At 47.9% G+C, this 18,208-nt stretch overlaps 1 protein-coding gene across 1 annotated transcript in view; it reads left to right on the top strand.

The window, feature by feature from the left end:
• itprid2 (ITPR interacting domain containing 2) overlaps positions 1 to 16,797 on the top strand; it is a 44,980-nt gene extending 28,183 nt beyond the window's left edge. Inside the window, exons 10-21 of the mRNA XM_048238492.1 lie at positions 3,261 to 4,027; positions 4,729 to 4,777; positions 5,752 to 5,837; positions 6,114 to 7,310; positions 7,419 to 7,676; positions 8,256 to 8,330; positions 8,606 to 8,721; positions 11,581 to 11,725; positions 12,156 to 12,212; positions 12,443 to 12,889; positions 14,848 to 15,008; positions 15,560 to 16,797. Coding sequence (XP_048094449.1) covers positions 3,261 to 4,027; positions 4,729 to 4,777; positions 5,752 to 5,837; positions 6,114 to 7,310; positions 7,419 to 7,676; positions 8,256 to 8,330; positions 8,606 to 8,721; positions 11,581 to 11,725; positions 12,156 to 12,212; positions 12,443 to 12,889; positions 14,848 to 14,964 — 3,314 coding nt within the window. The 3' untranslated portion in view covers positions 14,965 to 15,008; positions 15,560 to 16,797. The remainder of the gene's footprint in view (positions 1 to 3,260; positions 4,028 to 4,728; positions 4,778 to 5,751; positions 5,838 to 6,113; positions 7,311 to 7,418; positions 7,677 to 8,255; positions 8,331 to 8,605; positions 8,722 to 11,580; positions 11,726 to 12,155; positions 12,213 to 12,442; positions 12,890 to 14,847; positions 15,009 to 15,559) is intronic.
• Positions 16,798 to 18,208: the final 1,411 nt, after the last annotated feature.

The following is an 18,208-nucleotide window of genomic DNA, read 5'->3' as shown; positions in this document are numbered from 1 at the left end:
TGTATGTATGTATGTATGGGGGTGTTTGTGTATGTATGCACATATGGTTGTTGGCATGTGTGTGTGGTTGTGCGCTTGTGTATGTGGTGTGTGAGTGCGTGTGTGTGTGTTTGAGTGTATGTGTATGCATGCACGTTTGCACAGCGATTGTTGTGGTCTGGCCAGTGCGATGAGTCACCAGCAGATCATGACCTCCCCATTTCCTCTCCACATCATTACCGCAGTGTTTCTTTCTTTCACTCATCTTTTCTCCCCCCCCGTCTCTACTCTCTAAAGCCCACGTACGGCAATCAGCCTCTTCCAGAAGGAGAGGGAGAGGGAGAAGGAGCGAGAAAGAGAGAGAACAATCGAGAGAGCGATCAAAAGAGAGAGACGGAGCGATCGAGAGAGAGAGCGATCGAGAGAGAGAGCGATCGAGAGAGAGAGCGATCGAGAGAGAGAGCGATCGAGAGAGAGAGCGATCGAGAGAGAGAGCGATCGAGAGAGAGCAATCGGGAGAGAGAGAGAGAGAGCAATCGAGAGAGAGAGAGGGCAATCGAGAGAGAGAGAGGGCAATCGAGAGAGAGAGCAATCGAGAGAGAGAGAACGATCAGGAGAGAGAGAGACAGAACGATCAAGAGAGAGAGAGAGTGATCAAGAGAGAGAGAGCGATCAAGAGAGAGGGAAAGAGAGAGTGAACAAGAGAGAAAGAGACAGAGCGAGCGAACAAGAGAGAGAGCGAGTGAACGAGAGAGAGAGAGACCGTTAGAGGCCCAAGAGCACAAGAGGGCCTTTGTGTGCTGTTGGGAACACAGTGTGGCACAGCAGACAGTGAGGAAAGGGGTAGACCTGATTCTCCTCTCGTCTTCTCCCTGTCTCTCTGTCTCTAGTCAGCCCGCTGCCAGAGGGGTGCCAGTCCCTTAGCAGTGCCCTACATTTGCATGGCTCTTGTGAAACTGGCCAGGAGCACACAAAGCAAGGGTGCCACAAATCAGACCCTAAGAGCAACAGGAAGGAACACGAGAGAGAGAACGAGTAAAAAGAGAGGAAGAGGGAGAGACTGGGAGAGAGAGAGAAAGCGAGGGAAAGCGATTCCGGAACAGGGTCCTTGTTGTCCTCCGGCGGGGCTGCAGACTCGGACTCTGTGCACTAAACGGCCCCAGGGACTCTGGCCTCTTTACGCACGCTGGGGAGAGTGGGACCTAAGAAGCGCTTACATAACTCTCCAGCGCTGCTGCTGCTGCTGACGCGGCCCGGCCCGGCTTTTATGGCCCTGTCTGTCAATCATTTTCCCCACATACTTCCTCCCAGTGCTGCCTGAAGCTGCGCCTCTTAACTGCACCGACCCACCTCAGAGGAATCTGGTTGCAGTGTCCTTGACCAGTGCAAATGTGGACACCCTCAGCACATCTGCGGTGGAGAAGAGGGCAGAACGGACTGTTCTGCCCTGAGAGAGCAGGAGAGTGAGAGGTGTCATCTGGAAAAGAGAGTAGTCTGTGTTTGTTCTGGGATGTTGAGTTTTATGAGGGAACTTCCTCTTTTTGGATGTCTTTTTTTTTATCAAGATCCTCATTGTGAAAGTGCCGCAGTCAGACAGAGAAATCTATCTGATCGTACAATAAGGAAGGTCATTATTGCATAACTTTACTAAGTTCAAACGGCTTACCCCCCTAGTAGTAGCTGGCTTGGTTTGGCTCATTAAATACGCTATCAGACAGGGGTTTAGATTGCTGCTTTAAAACGCTAAATGCATTGTTTTAATAAAAAACGTGAATGATGTACTTTTCCATGTGGAGTTCAACTTTTTTCAATTCGAAGCGCTCAGGACGCCTCTGCAAAAACGCGAGATGCAGAAAATACAATGCTCTTAAAATGCATTGTGCTTAAGCAGCGTGGTAAACGCTCACTGCCAAATACAAAAACACAACAGTGTCCTGTCTGATGGCACCCTACGCCCAAATGAATGAAAAATGTTAATTTGCTTACCAGTCAGAGTGGTAAAAATAACACTGAACGAAGAGGCCCATTTTCTCATTTGCTTATGGTCCAAAAATGATTTGTGGAATGCCTCTGAAGTTCACGTAGATGATCAGATCACTTTGAGGAGAGAAGCACGTTCTCACATGCATGCGTGCATACCTCAGTGTGTCTCGTCCTGCTGATCATCAACGCAGAAGTGCAAATACAGAAATGATCTGCGTCTGATTTGTGAATATATTTGATGTCCGTATATTTAGATTTGGCTAAAGTTGCAACGTGCTGAGGCAGTTGTAGGATTATGCATCAATGTTGGCTTTGTTGGACAAAAGAGCACGGAGAAGTCTTAAATATCAAAGTTCTCAGAGAGCTTCAGATCCCCCCCCCCCACACACACACACACACACACACGCGCGCGCACACACACATGCACACACACAGAAACTCGCACATGCACACTCACACTCACACTGTCCCAGCCCTGGTGACATTTCACAAGCGGCTGGATGAGTGAGGCCGCACTGAGTCGGGGTGCATGGCTCTCCCATAGAGTCATGTTGACTTCTTATGTAAGCGCCCTGTTTTCCCTCCCTTCCAGCGCTCCCTCAGGCATCTTCTGGTCAGCGCCGTGCTAGTGTGTCCCTCTTCCCTTGTAGGAAAGAGAAAGAAGAGAAGGGGGGAGCAGCGTTTTATTCTTTCCTAAAGAAGACTGAAGACTTTCAGTTCCTTTTTTGTCACCATCACCTCTCTCTCTCTCTCTCTCTCTCTCTCTCTCTGTTGATCTTGCTGACTCAGTCAGCTCATGTGACTGCAGGAAAAGTCTGCAGAAAGAGTGATAAATTCCTGGGCCGTGCAGGCCTAATGTGCCATGTCATATCACACTAACATGCATTTCAGAGGAGACGAAGTGCAGTCCTTCTCCCCCCCTCCATATCTACATGGCATTCATCCTCCTGCCTTTTGTGTGTGTGTGTGTGTGTGTGTGTGTGTGTGTGTGTGTGTGTGTGTGTGTGTGTGTCTGTGTGTCCCAGCGCCTTGTAAGGCTGTGGAACGGGGGATAAAAATACGAGTGGCTGCCACCCCTCCCATCCCCAGTCTAGTGTACTGCATGTACAGTGCTCCTCTATGATCTGACACCTTTAAGTTTCATGCAGCATTAATCATCTTTGCTGCTAAATTTATCAAGGATGCCGTTTGAAGAGCTGAATATTTTGTGTGTGTGTTTTTGTGAATGTTTCTCAGACATCTGTTTCTGCTGCCCCCTGAGAGTTGTCTTTTTCTCTCTCTCTCTCTCATTTCTGAAGGTCGTTTCCGGCAGATTGAGGTGCTGACCACTGTGGCCAACGCCTTCTCGTCGCTCTACTCGCAGGTGTCCGGTCTACCCGTGCAGAAGATCGGCAGCGTCGGCACCAGCGTCAGCCTCGGTGGCGAGGCAGAGGGTGAGGCCAAGGAGCTACCGCCCATCCCTCGCGCCCGCGCTCACTCCCACTCCACGCTCAACGCCGTCAAGATCCTCAAGAAGAGCCTGACTCGCCACAACCTGCACGCCCCCGTCGGTTCGCCCGAGGGGGGCGCGAGCGCGATGGCGGGGGCGGCGGCGCCAACGAACTCTGACCCCGGAACCCCCCCGGGGATCGGGATCGGCGCAAGCGTTTCGGCGGAGGAGCACGCGAGACTCGCCGAGGTGAAGCCGCAGAAGGCGTTCAGGAAGAAGGACTCGCCCTCGCTGGCCACTGTGGCCGAGGAAGTCGGACAGGGGAGCAGCGAGAGCAACGGGGACGCCCCAGACGCGCCTGTTTCAGAGAGCCGAGGGGACCAACCCCAGCCCAACACCCAGGCAGAGGGCCCTGTGCTGGGAATGGAGACCCCGGTACTGGTCAGCATCAGTGGGGTCTCGGAGGAGAGTGACGGTAATGGACTGACCGGGGTCAACGCAAAGGAACTGGGTAGTGACCTCCAGAGGGCCATCACCTCCACGCCAGACAAAGAGCCGTCCAACCTGCTGCCCAACCCGCTCCTCGACCATCTCCGCACCTCCCCCCAGGCCCGCGAGTCTTTCGAGATGGACGAGGTAGAGAACCACTCCAAGCCTGTTTTTGTTTGGCCTGTTCCTCCACATAGAACTGGTCACTGGGTTAACGCTGAAGGCTGTAGATACCACCCACACCGGATGGAGAGAGAGAGGGGGAGAGAGAGGGAGAGAGAGGGGCTGTTCCCATACTCCCACATCCCATAGTACTCCCACAGTATCGCTGTAGTTACAGCTTTGTGAGAAAGCCGCCGGTCGTGACATGAAGCTAAAAATAAGAGAAGCACGGGAACTTGTTTGTCCCTAGAGAATAGGCAAGAGTGACTGTGGTTTTGTTTTGCTAATGCACTGCGGTACGTGCCTCGGTTATTTCGTGTTGCAGAGGACAGCTTAATTATTGAGTTGGACTAAATATTTTCACAATTGCTTTTATGTTGCACAGCTTAGATGAGAGAACACGCTCACTTAAGATTCAGACTTTACCTTATAGATTAGTATAGCCACATTTGTGTTGAACAAGATAGTTGAGCAGTTATTTGTGGTTGCTTTACAATTGTGGTTGCTTTACAAACATTACAACTTTTGACATTGGAACATTTGATTTGTTCCCAGAAATTTGTTTTTTATGTTTTCAATCAGAAACTTCTGTTGTTGTAAAGTTTGAAATGTTCTGTATTTTGAAAGCTGAGCAAGTCTAATGTGTGTGTGTGTGTGTGTGTGTGTGTGTGCGTGTGTGTTTGCAGCTGCAGGAAGACGAGCCTGGCACCCGAAGCACATCTCGAGCCGGCAGTGGTGAGTTTGTCCTGCAGTGAAACCTGCTCATCCGCACAAACGTAAAACACTACACCTAATGCCAGGAATGCTGTCTGTCTCTTACCCTGTCTGCTGGTAGGATTCTCAAAGGGGCCTTCATCCAGTATCAGCCATCTATTATTAGGCGTTTCAGGGTAAATAAGGCTGGAATATATTCCTGATGTTGCCGCAATTACGTAAAGCAACAGTGCTTTTGCTCTTCTGACAAACAAATTTTATAAACAGTTTTATCTAAGCTAATTCACTTCTTATGACATTTTCCAAAACAGTGAGGCCCCAAGCCTTTGATTATTTCAGTGAAAGCAGATATTCACAGACTATTCTTGATTGTGGGATTGAGTTAAGCCTGGTACTCTTAATGCAGAACATTTGCTACTAAGAATACAGGTCACGACAATCTAATTTGCGTGACCAGTTAAAAGTTCACTTTTTTTTCTTAGGGACAAAACAACTTTGGTAAAAGCATTACTCTTCAAAGTGCATCAGCTGAAAACTATTCCATTAGGCCCCCTCAGTGCCCTTGCCCCCACGACTGAGCTCTGGTCTCCAGAACTGATCCAAGTCTGCCCCCTTGTGGCAGGTGTGTGTACTGATCAGTAGCGCTGCAGAGTAGCAGTCACCAGTGACTATTCAACATCAGCGTTTTTCCCCACCATTCTCCTTTCAAATGTGTCTACTGCAGAACATGATGAGAGTTCAATAGCACCTTATTTTAGGTGTGTTTGAGCCATACCATAACTTCCCTAAAGTAGTCCTGTAGCTATCTCCGTTTTGATTGAGAGGCCTTCATTAGTCAGTAAATATCTTAGTCCTTTGAATCTCGTTTGCAAGCTTTGTATTTTGTCACACCATGAGTCTGTTGAATTGCCTCTTGATTTTGGTGTTCTGCTGATTATTTATCTGATCTATTCTGGGTGTCTTATGTTTGTGTCTGTTTCCGGCCATGTCCGCAGAGCTGCTGAGGACTGCCAGCCAGCAGTCAGACAGCAGTGGATTCGCTGAAGACCCCTGCGCTGATTGCTCAATTAATTATCTGAAGGTAATTAACTCGCTTTGACCTTCCCGCAGGTTCTGAGTGCAAGTTGAAGGATCAGAGCCATTGGGAATGCTGAGACAGAACTAGCAGATTACACTGTCATATCTAATGGGTGCTTTGTGTGATATGGTAAAGGCTTGTCTGACACCTAAGTTTAAAAAGTTCTAGTGATTTTTACATGTTTTGGTCTCTCAATGGCAAATATTTACTAGAAAGAAAGATTAATGAGCTTAAGTTGTCTAGCTTGTTTCTCATCACCATGGTGTCCTTTGCTGTCAGATTCAGGAGAGTTCGGACAGCTGCGACAGTGAGACCACGGTGACTTCCCACGCGGGCGACTCCACGACCCCTCTCAGCACTGACATGGCCGCCCTCGAGCCGGACGCCCAGGCCGTCCTAGAGACACACAGTGAGGAGGAGGAGGGCAAGAAGAAGGTGCCTGTGTACAACTCCCACCATTTCTCTAGATCGGCCGACGCTATAGCCGCGCAGCCGGCCAGCTCTGCAGACGAGCCTGGTATGACCACTACAGGGTCCACTGCAGAAGCCTCACCTCAGACAGAGGCTGGGGTGTCAGAACTCTCCCCACCCATGGAGGCTCCTGCGTCTTCTCTCAGAAGTTCTCCGGAAGGCTCCAAGCACAGCGCGTCTGACCTGGTCCGCACTGCCCTGCACCGGGCACAGGAGCGCTCCCCTTTGACGAGGGAAGACCGGTCGAGTCAGGCAGTGCCAACAACATCTGTCCGGGCCCAAGGGGTGCATAAGACCCGTCTGGGGCGTATGCAGCGGTCCAGCTCGCTGCCCACCTCTCTGCTCAGCCCGTCCCGCGTGGTCTCCTCCATGCACGTCCAGCTGGGCCACGGGTCAGTGCGGCTCTGCACCCCACCCACCTTCTCCTACCGCTACACCCCCGACTCGGACGCAGTGCTGGAGGTGGGCTCCATCAAAGAGGAGGGCAACAACAAGGAAGAGGAGGAGGACGAGGGTGAGGAAGGGCAACCCAGCTGCCGGACCACCCTCATCATCAAATCGCAGACGGCTGCACCGACAACGGACAAGCCGTTCTCGCAGATCGTCCCTGCGTACCCGTCGTTGGCGCTGCCTGGCCACCTGAACCTGTCCAACAGCTCGCTCCACAGCGGGCCCCTGCACGATTGGCCCCAGCAGCGGACGCTCGGCGAGGCCGGCGGCTGGAGTAGCGTGCCCAACCTCGCGCTGGGCCAGCAGCATGCCCCCTCGGCCACGCCCCGCCACCAGCATCTGCCCCAACAGCTGCCCCACCAACTGCCCCACTTCCGCTCCCCCTACCCCACAGTGCCCGGCGGCTCTCCTTACAACAGCCTGAACTCGTCCTTCAACGGTGCCTTCCCCCAGACCTCGGGCAGCAGCTACACGCCGTCCCCGACTTCTTCACGCCGCCAGAGCTTTTCACGCCGGGCCAAGAGCTTCTTTCACGCCACAAGAGAGTGCCAGCATGCTCAACAGCGCCCCCTACAGTCCTCTAGCATATGGCGTTTCACCATACAACTCCCCCTACCACCCCCAGCAGCAGCAGCAGCAGCAGCAGCCTGACGGTCGCTACAGCTCCCCACTCCCCCTCATGGCCCGAGTCCGGTCCCGTCCTACAGCCCCCTGGTCCACCCGCACAGCGCCCCCTACAGTCTGCCATATTGCACGCCGTCGCCTGGTCGCCTCGGTCAGCCCTACAACCCGCAGTACTCGGGGCCTCCCTGCTTCCCCTTCCCCCACGAGCCAGCGGCCCCGCCAGCCCTGTCCACTACGGAGATGCAGCTCCGCAGGGTCCTGCACGAGATCCGGGGGACCGTGCAGAGCCTGGCCCGGGTGAGTACTGGCCACAGACACACACACGCACGTACGCACCCCCGCACACGTGTGTACACACACACACACACACATATTCACACACACACACGCCCTCACACACCAACTCTTCCAGTCCTTAGAATGCAACAGGGGTGATCAAGTGAGATTAAGTTGGACAGTACAAGTGACCATTTTGCATGCTTTTCCATGATGGGCTAGTAGTAGTAGAAGCCCTTTGTCCCTTCCAGGAAATGATAATTTATGACTTTGATATTGATACCTGCTCCAAAGCCATCCATATCCAACCACTACTGAGTCATGCATGTTTGTTCTGCCTCCCTGGGCAAATACAGCGGGAGAAAGGGCGGTAGAGGTTCTCGCTTTCTTGTGGTCGATCCTCCCTGAGAATAAACAGATACAGATCACACAATACATCAACACACACACACACACACACATACATGGTCACATGCACGCAAACACACATTTGCATAAAAGTGATTACATGAGCTGGTTGTGGTTAAGCTTGAGTGGAGGCATGCCTGTCTTGCCTAACAGACTCTGTGTGGTGTTTTTTTTGTTTTGTTTTTTTGGCAGGGCTCTACCCCGTGTCCTGACGACATTCCTGCCGATGCCTTCAGTCCACAGAGGTCCATCCAAACGCTCTATGAGGTAAGCCTTTCCCCTTCTTTGAGGAAGAGGAGATTTGATTCTATAAGGCCCCCTGGGCTGTTGCGGGGCCCTCTAGTGGAGAGTGGTGTGACTGAGAGCTTGATTCAATTCCCAAGACTATCTATCCTTTTCTCGAAAATCATGAATTTGGTTTGGAGATTATATTTGTGTGTGTGTGTGTGTGTGTGTGTGTGTCTGCTTTCCCAAACAAGCACGTTATCAGTCTTAATGAGCTTTCTTTCTTTCTTTTTCTCGCTCTCTCTCTCTTTCTCCAGGATCTGCAGATGAGGAAGAGGAGTTTGTGTATGTTCCGCACGCAGATGATGGACCTGGAGCTGTCCCTGATGAGGCAGCAGTCTCAGGTCTACCAGCACCTCAGTCAGGATGATAGGTGCGGACACACACACACACACACACACACACACTACTTTACTTCTTACTCCTCAGGTCTACCAGCAACTCAGTCAGGAGGAGAGGTTAGGACACAGACACACAAACACACAGTTGGCAGATGCTTTTTCAACCATTCAGGATGAATTAGCATTTAAGTGAAGTGCTCTCCAAAGCACTTCTCTTCAAGCTAGTGGTGATTGTGTTTATGAGTGGTCACATGTGGACGTACTATTGTGGCCTCCACCATGGGCAGACTGGCCATCTGGCATACCGGGCATTTTCCCGGTGGGCCGACGCACCTTTTGGGCCGATAGAATAGGCTATATATATAATTTAATCATTTTGGCCAACGATCGGCCCAAAGGAAGGACAATCAGCGGCCCACTGGTTACATTTCCATATGTCGACTGATCCAATAACAGCTCACGTCAGGCCCTCCCCTCGCATTTTGGCCCAGAGCCAGGATTTTGTGAGCCATCAGAAGTTAATCGAAGTTGCCTACACGAAATTGCGGCGGATGCCGGTAGTGACAATAGTGCAAAAGTAACAAAAAATACAATATTGCAAGTAGGCTAGCATATGTCAGCAACATGTTGAAGTTCGTTGAGTTTGAACGAGGATGTAAGCAAGCATACAGAGGGACAGTGAGCAGGTGGTGGAGCCTTGCGGCTACATGATAAGAACACAGTGGTGGAGCAGGTAGGCTATGTGTGACATGCCATGCTGATGATGATGATTATGATCACTTATTAATTGCAATGATGTGGTTATGATAACGTAAGGCCGTGCTGTGATTTATAATAACAAACAGCGTAACTTAAATGTTCTAAATGAATGATTTGCAACCCCGGACAGCAAAAGAGTGTCAAATCGATGTTAATTGTTGGTCAGATTGATCAGTTTCCGTCAGACGCCCAAAATTCAACATCGATGGCATGAGTGGTGGTTGGTCTCTCAAAGTAGCCGTCGAAAAGGGTTCTATCTTGGAAGGGTTAATTATCATGGTAAAGATGGGCTAAAAGACTGTAGACTGACGGAAATGTAGGCTACAAAACATCGTCATATTCATGCACAAGCCAACTAATATACGGTAACCTATACGATAGGCTACTGGAAGACATTAAAGATAATTAGTTAATGCAGCTATAATGTTCCAAAATGTACCAGCAATGTAGTATAGCCTACAGGAATGAAATATTTCCAGCAACAGCCCTATTTATTTTGTATTGTTTCAGTTGTCTTACAGTGATTTAACGTCTACTGCAATCTAGGTAATTTAGCTCTTTACACATAGGCAAATTCAGTAACTGTTTGGTGCTGTTGTCAGTTGAGCATTGTATAGTTTAAATGTAGCCTATTGAATAATTTGAAATGATACTTCAATTCAAGCAGAAACTCTTCTTTAATAATTGCTTGTATAGCCTAGGCTACTTGAATATGGAGATCATGTACTCCATGGCTACCTCTGATCAGTGAGAGTGATAGCCAATGAGGCCTATTACTTTCAGTGATCCATGACAGTTGAAAATATATGCATATTTAAGGGTAATGCAAAGATTTTGTATTTAATTAGGTGTGCCCGACCGATTTGAGGGCCGCTTGGGCCAAATATGCCATGGCCGATTTTTGGTCCCAGTCCGCCCCTGGCCTCCACATAGCCGCCGACATAAGTGAGGCGACACTTTTGGTGACTTGCCTACGTACACCAACAACAAAATGTTCAGCTGACAAGCATTTGATCAACAATGGATTTTACTAAGCGGTGCCAACAAAAATAGAACTAAATCATAATCCGCAAGGTGACAGCGAAAGTGCTCTGCGGTGATGTGCAGGGTTGCATTGGAAACAATGGAATCTAATGTACTCGAACATGGGAAGTGAAATACGCTGCACTCATGTTTGTGCCTATATGTGCATGAGGCCCTAAGGGCTTGCTGACACCCAATAGATCACATGTCACTGTTTACATTTGATTTGGCTTCATTATGTTTGTACACCCCACCACAAGAGGGAACTAGCTCATTTTACAAAAACCAGTGTTGCCCACGTGTCATTTCTCAGCTATTTGTCCAGTGGTTATGACGTCTTGTTTTAATGTCAGTTGTTTGGACAGAGTTTAATGGCTTTCTGTGTAACCTGAAGAATAAATGAAACCGCCATGTTTATTCTTTTGAGCTGTAATAACGGGATCTCGTGAAATTGTAAAGATGTATGCAGATGTAGTGTATAGAACAGTTAGACTCAGTGTCAGCAACATTTGGAGTGATGATAATGCTTTCATTACCTCCAAATTGAATTTAGACCTGATCAATACCCAATGAAGCCCCTCCACCCTCTCTGTTTCCTGAAATATTGCAGTAGTATAATGACTCAGTATTCCTAATGATCCACTTCATCTCCTCACTACCTTTTCCACCCCCCCCCTCCCTCCCTTTCTCTCTCTCCCAGTTAGGTGGCTTTATTGTCATGACTGGCTATAGTTTTCATCAGTATACTTTGGCAACAGTGTATGCAACCATAGTAAGATAAATGAACTAAATAGACAATAACACTCTCTCTCTCTCTCTCTCTCTCTCTCTCTCTCTCTCTCTCTCTCTCTCTCTCTCTCTCTCTCTCTCTCTCCTTTCTCTCTCCCTCTCTCTTTCTCTCTCTTTCTTTCTTTATTTCTTTCTTTCTCTCTCTCTCTCTCTCTCCCTCTCTCTTTCTCTCTCTCTTTCTTTCTTTATTTCTTTCTCTCTCTCTCTCTCTCTCTCTCTCTCTCTCTCTTTTCTCTCTCTTTCTTTCTTTCTTTCTTTCTTTCTTTTCTCTCTCTCTCTCTCTCTCTCTCTCTCTCTCTCTCTCTCTCTCTCTCCATCAGGATGGAGGCGGAACAGCTGCAGTGTCTGCGTGGTTCAGTCAGGCAGGAGCTGCAGGAGTTGGAGCTGCAGGTGGAGGATCGGCTCCTGGCGCTGAACGAGCAGCTCCGCGCCGCTCAGCATCGTGGCCTCTACTGCCACCCTATGGTCAGTGGCTGCTACTACACCATTTTCATATCACAGAAATAGAGCGTAAAACTCAATGTTCTGTGAATAATTAGCATCAGGAGTTGGGTCACTGAGGGATATCCACATGTGTGGTCATAGTTTACATTTTCCTCACAGTTGAAACTTCTGTCTTAATTGTCGGTGAAAAAACATTTCATAATGCAATCAGTTGAATTATTTATGTACCTCAAGGTTTTCTTTTGTTAGTTAATTGGAAATGTAAATCCCTGTGTGATGGACACTGATACAACTGTCCATATGTAGTCCCAAACCTCACGCTTCAGTGGACTTTGTTTTATTCTGCCAAGATTAGGCTGGCGTTCATATTGTAGGTCTGGCACACGGCTGTTGTAAGCCGCCGTAACCCTGGTTTGTTGGTACCCTTGTAATGAGTGATTCTTACACACAGGCCATGCACAGAGGTCACAGTCTGGACAGCCTGTCCAACGCCTCGGCCCTGGAGCCGGTGAGTGTGCCACTGTCGCCATGGCTCGCATAACAGTGTGTGTGTGTGTGTGTGTCTGTGTGTGTGTGAGCACTGCTCGTCTTTCAGGCTCACGTACTGTATCTGGATGTGTGTTTGTGTTTATATAAACGTGAATGTTTGTATTTGTCATTTAACACATTTTCATGGTTATTTTTATGTATGTATGTGTGTGTGTGTGTGTGTGTGTGTTTTCCCCCTTTTCTCCCCAGGTGTCTGACCTCCTGCGGGAGCAGCTGTACCTGCAGTCGGAGCTGGGGGGCATGAGCCGCGCCACCACCCCCATGTCGGGCCGCTCCTCGGGCACCGTCAGCCCCGTGCGGAGCCACAGGGCCACCTCCGGGCACTCCTCCCCCCAGAGGGGAGCCCTCTACCGGGCCACGGTCAGCCTCACCCCGGCCCCCCCTCCACGGCCAGGTGTGGAGCCCTCAGAGCAGCCTCTGGCTGCCGCGGAGGAGGTGGATGGAGAGGGGAGGACGGAGATGCGCTCGCTAGCGGTGGAGCAGGGTAGTCAGGCAGCTATTAACCCCCATCTGCTGCAGGAGAGAGGGAAAGAAGGGGTAGCAGCAGGAGGAGGAGGAGCAGGAGCAGGAGGAGGAGGAGGAGGAGGAGCTGAAAGAGGAGCCGATAACCCACACCTGCAACAGCTGATCAAAGAGGTGAGTGACTAGCCTGAGGGGAAGTCCACTCTGCTGAGTCGTGTTAACGCTGCCCTGCATGCATGGCTAACGCAGAGCTGTCCCCGGATGAGAGTGCAGCTGTGAGGATGAGGCTAGAATGCAGAGGCTGTGGAGGAGCCTTTAATCTGCTATGAACTATTTTTGCAGGGGTTTTAAGCAGTGAATAATTAACTCTTTAATCCCCCAGTCGTGTGCCTAGCTCAACCCTTACTAACACACTACTAAATACATGCTCTTAACAACCAACCGTTTTGCTGAATAAGCATACTCATCCAACTAAGAGCTCAGTCATCACAAAAACTAGTGCAGTGCCTGTTCAAACATGGCATTCCTGTAGAAAACCTATAGCCTGATAACATGCCCGCAGAGAAGACAAACCATTTTGTAGAAAGATGCATCGTCATATGAGATTAGCAATGATGTGACTCAGTCTTTGGTAGCATAAGTAACATGACTCTCTGTCTGCCACTCGTTGTCTAGCTGTGTGGCATTCTGAAACATCGTTAAATTTGGCACCATTAGCCTCAATTTGGGACATTGCAGTCGGAATTGTTGTTTGTTATTAAGTCTCAAGTCCAAAGTATTCTGGGCTATTTGTATAAGTAAGTACTAACACTATACTATAAGTGTCAGTTTATTGCACATCATTTTTATGTCATTTTAAATAGCAACTGCATACCCATGTTTGTCCACAATCATTTTATGCAAGCAAACTGCATATAGGGAATCTTTATTGTTGATGTCAGACATGATAATCATCCAAAACATCTTGAATCTTGACACGTGCTGTGCCTTGATTCAGTGCTGCCAAAACTCCTTTACCCTCACTGTCTCTGGCCCTGCGGTGTGCTGTGTGACAGGGGGAGTGGCTACAGTAGAGCGGAGAAAGCCAACGTGTGCTTCTTTTACCGGTTTATTAACCAATATATTTTGCATTACTTATCCAAACAACGTCAAACTTAGCACAGCACTTACTCGTGCCTGTAGCAAGACACCTGCCAAGTTTGAAATCGAACGGACGAACGGTTCGACAGATATGCGGTTAACACACACACACACACACTGATAGACAGACGTTCCTGTAATTTATAGATAGAAAACAAAAGTATAGATACATGTTACTCTTTTGTGGCCCTTGTCACAGTTTCTCCTGTTAGCACAGAAAATTAGCCCAAAACAAGGGGGAAGGCTGCCCTATACTGCACTCCAGTGCACTAGTGCCACTGTCACCAGAGCTATGTATTATGGAAAGCCTTCCTGAAGTGTGTCCTCCAGAGAGGGGTGTTCTGTCTCTTTCCCCTTACTGGTCATCAGAGGAAGGGGTAGACCTGTCCTGAACATATTTAATATGTCCTTGGCATCGCATGACACACAACAGACACACACACACACACACACACACACACACACACACACACACAGAGAAAAACATTTCCTCTCCTGTCTTCTGACAGATGTAGTGTGATGACAGCTACTAGATCCACTCATGAAAAATCATTTGTCCGCTTAATTTAAGACCTTGGCGAGTTGCACTTGCACCTCTGGAGCTTTTAAAGGAAACTTGGAATTGATCGGCAGAGCCGTCTTTGAGTCCCGGCTTTGTGTGTGTGACTTTGTTTTCTCCCCTCCTGTGAATGAAGTCATAGGTTTGGCAGGATTTTGTGCATTTTGAGTGGTGTGTGTGTGTGTGTGTGTGTGTGTGTGTGGATGCCCCAGGAGAACAGTATGTTCCTGGCATTGCCAGCCACTCGTTTTAACTCCACCATGTGTTTATGCCACTGTGCCAGGCCAGGTCCGAGCTAGTCAGGAGAGTCCACGCTTCACAGTCACACACACACAGTCGTTCTGTTCTTCGTTATCTCAATCCACCTTTTCTATTTGTCTTTGACTCTCATTCCCCCTTCCCTGCCTTATCCCCACATTTCACCTTTCCCCAGATCAAAGACAGCATCGCTGACGAGATCCGGCAGGAGATCCGGCAGGAGATCGTGAGCGAGCTCCTTGCCGCCGTCTCTCCTAGGAGAGCGCTGGCGGTGTCGAGGGAGCAGCCTTGAGCCGAGCGTACGCACACACACACACTGGTGGATTTACAAGAGAGGTAGGTTTGCATGGCTGCAGCACAGAGAAAAACCCACTCTTCAACCCACTTAACATGCCAGCGAGGTTTGCTCTAATAAACCAAGCAATCCCATCTCATTTAGATGTTTTGATTTGCTTGAGTGGGCAGGAAATTGAACACTTATGGACCATTGCAGCATCATCAATGCACAAAAGAAAAGTAGCTTAACTCCAACACCTCCCCTCAGCCCCTGCACCATGGTTGTGTCTAGTTTTACTGGGGCAGCATTGCTTTTCTACATGAATGGCTTATTTATATCGCATGACTACATCGTTTTTTTTTTTACACTGAAAGTTTGATGTGGACTGTCTTTGAGACCAGTGTTTTTTGTTATATTGACAGCCAGGGGGTAGAATGGCTCCACCTTGTCCCGTTGAGTCATAAAAGACCCATTGAGTGAACTCACTTCCACCTTGGCATGATGAAATAAGACATCTCTCCTCACAGTACTCCAGAGGCGTCACTGACGTTTGTCACTTTGGCACGTTACATCTTTCTTTCTCTTCCCTCCCCCACCCCCTTCCCTGCAGCTGAAGAAAAATGAGGAGGAATAAAAACCACAAGCTTCTACTGAAGAGTTTGTGTGTTGAACACTGTTGAAGCCTGCACTGAGGAGAGACCTGTCTGGCCAGCTCAGACCAGTCCAAACTACCACCACATCCCCACCCCCCCACCTACTAGACCTCGGGTCATTCATGGGAAAGAGACACATGGACCGCTTTTTCTCACACACACACACACACACACACACACACACACACACACCAACACTGCTGTATGTGGACGATGTGCTGATCAGAACTGTGACCCGGCTGCTTACTTGGGCTGGGCTGGGTGTGTGTGTGGGGGGGGGGGGCAGGGGGTCTGGGATGGTGACCTGGCTGTATTGATGGTACAATGTTGAATTCTGATGCCTTTGTGGAACGTGCTTAAGTATGTGCTGTTGGTCCACGTGCATGTCCATTTGTCGAAAGGTGAACAAGTTCGAAGAGGCCGGCTGTCTGTCTGTCTGTCTGTGTGGATACATATACTGTACGTTTGTGTCTTTAGTGTGAATGTGTTTGTGTCTGTCTGGATTCATGCGTGAAACTGTGTATGTCTTTTTTCCAGATCAGTGTCTACTGTACAAACAGACCCACTGTCCTATTCTCTTCTAATGCAGCCTCTGTGAGGAACTAACTGTGCAATATATTTCACTCGCAACTTGAATTGACCAATAGCAACTACTGTTTTTAGGTGTGCCACTTCTGAAGGTTCTCCTCAGCCACGCGTATTTGTTTCTGCTCGTTGGCTATATTTATGTCTGTAATCTATCATGCTCTCCTAACGAGGACAAAGAACTAAAATAGCCTGAAGCACATTCCTAAATAAGTTTTGCCTCTGTAGACAGCACTACTTTAGGTCGTTGTTTTCTTTTTTTACATGTGGTCTAACACAGAGACTAGAGCTAAGAGTTTGGATGCGGATGGACACTAAAGTGTTTTCATCAGGCCTTAGCAAGGGAGAGAGACAACAGGGATTGTTGTCGCTGTTGTTTGTGTTGTTGTATTTGTTGTTGTTTTTGTTGTCGTTTTTGTTGTCGTTTGTCTTTCAGTTTGGAAATGAGTTGTAATACTAATTGATTCATAGTACCTGTACGTATGACTGCAGTTCATGTGCTAGCCAAGCACATTGTTTTTAAAGGGACTTGCTAACTTGTCACCTTTGGGATGCACGAGGGACGATGTCTACAGCAAATCATTAATAAAGATTTATTTATTTTGAGTAACTCTGTTGCAGTGGTGTCTATCTATTATACAACAGCAAGACAAGATGATTTGGTAACACTTTATTTTAATGTGTCGCTGTTACAGTGTACCTACTGTACCTAATTAGGTACAGTGATACAACCTGTGTAACAACATGTACTATCATTGTACTTGCATTATGTATGTAACCTACATATAGTTGTTACATTGTAATACTGAGTGCTTTTACAAAACTTTGCCAATTTGCCTAAATTTTCATCAGAGGCAAAGAGCTGACCTGAGACCTGCTGGATGGGGTAAATCTGGTTATGATGGATTTGATATACAAACCATTCTTAGCTCCAGTGAAGGCCTCATTGTCTTCAGTGTACATGTAACAGCTGTGCTGCTACAACCTTGTTACTCTTTGATACAGTGGAATAAACCTATTAAGTGTACCAGTTAATTACTTACATGTACATATGACATGTATGTTATGTCTTCGATGTCTTGGAACCGGTCTACTAATTCACATGTACTGTGTGGTGTAACAGCAGACACGTCAATTACAGGATGTATATAATATGTACATGTAAGTACTTAACTGGTACACTTCATTTTAATGGGTTTATGCCACTGTATCAGAGCAATAAGTGTGTACCAACACAGTTGATAAATGTACTATGTAGTGAATTAGTACACCTGTTCCTAGACATCGAAGACATAACATACATGTCATATGTACATGTAAGTAATTAACTGGTACACTTAATAGGTTTATTCCACTGTATCAAAGAGTAAAAAGGTTGTAGCAGCACCGCTGTTACATGTACACTGAAGACAATGAGGCCTTGACTGGAGCTAAGAATGGTTTGTATATCAAATCGATCATGACCAGATTTACCCCATCCAGCAGGTCTCAGGTCAGCTCTTTGCCTCTGATGAAAATGTAGGCAAATTGACAAAGTTTTGTAAAAGCACTCAGTATTACAATGTAACAACTATATGTAGGTACCCACAAATACATAATGCAAGTACAATGATAGTCACCTAAGTCACCAAGTCATTAGATAAAGGAACAAACAGCAGTGGGAATTGCAATGAGCTTAGCCAGGATTTGCCTTCCTGTGACCTACTCATGAGTTAGGAAGTACAATAGAGCAGACCATGTTGTTGTTTTGTTTTGTTTTGTTTAGCTTCTTAATTTGTCCCTGGCCCTTAATTTGCCCCATGCTGCAAATCTCATCTCTGCTGAACATGCAGCCTAGCTCCACTTCCTGGTAACTGAACAATGTAACACACACCCTTGTTTTTTTTTCTCTTTTGTTTCTTACTTCCTCCTCCAAAACATATTAGCAGCATTTGTGTACTCAATGCCACAGCAATTCACACTGTTCTGAACGATAAGGCCATCCAAACAGCATCATTTAAATGGAGTGATTTTTTTCTATT

The sequence above is a fragment of the Alosa alosa genome, chromosome 3 (assembly GCF_017589495.1).
Source record: "Alosa alosa isolate M-15738 ecotype Scorff River chromosome 3, AALO_Geno_1.1, whole genome shotgun sequence".
NCBI classification, from domain to species: Eukaryota; Metazoa; Chordata; class Actinopteri; order Clupeiformes; family Clupeidae; genus Alosa; species Alosa alosa.
This window is presented reverse-complemented; position numbering and strand designations above follow the sequence as displayed.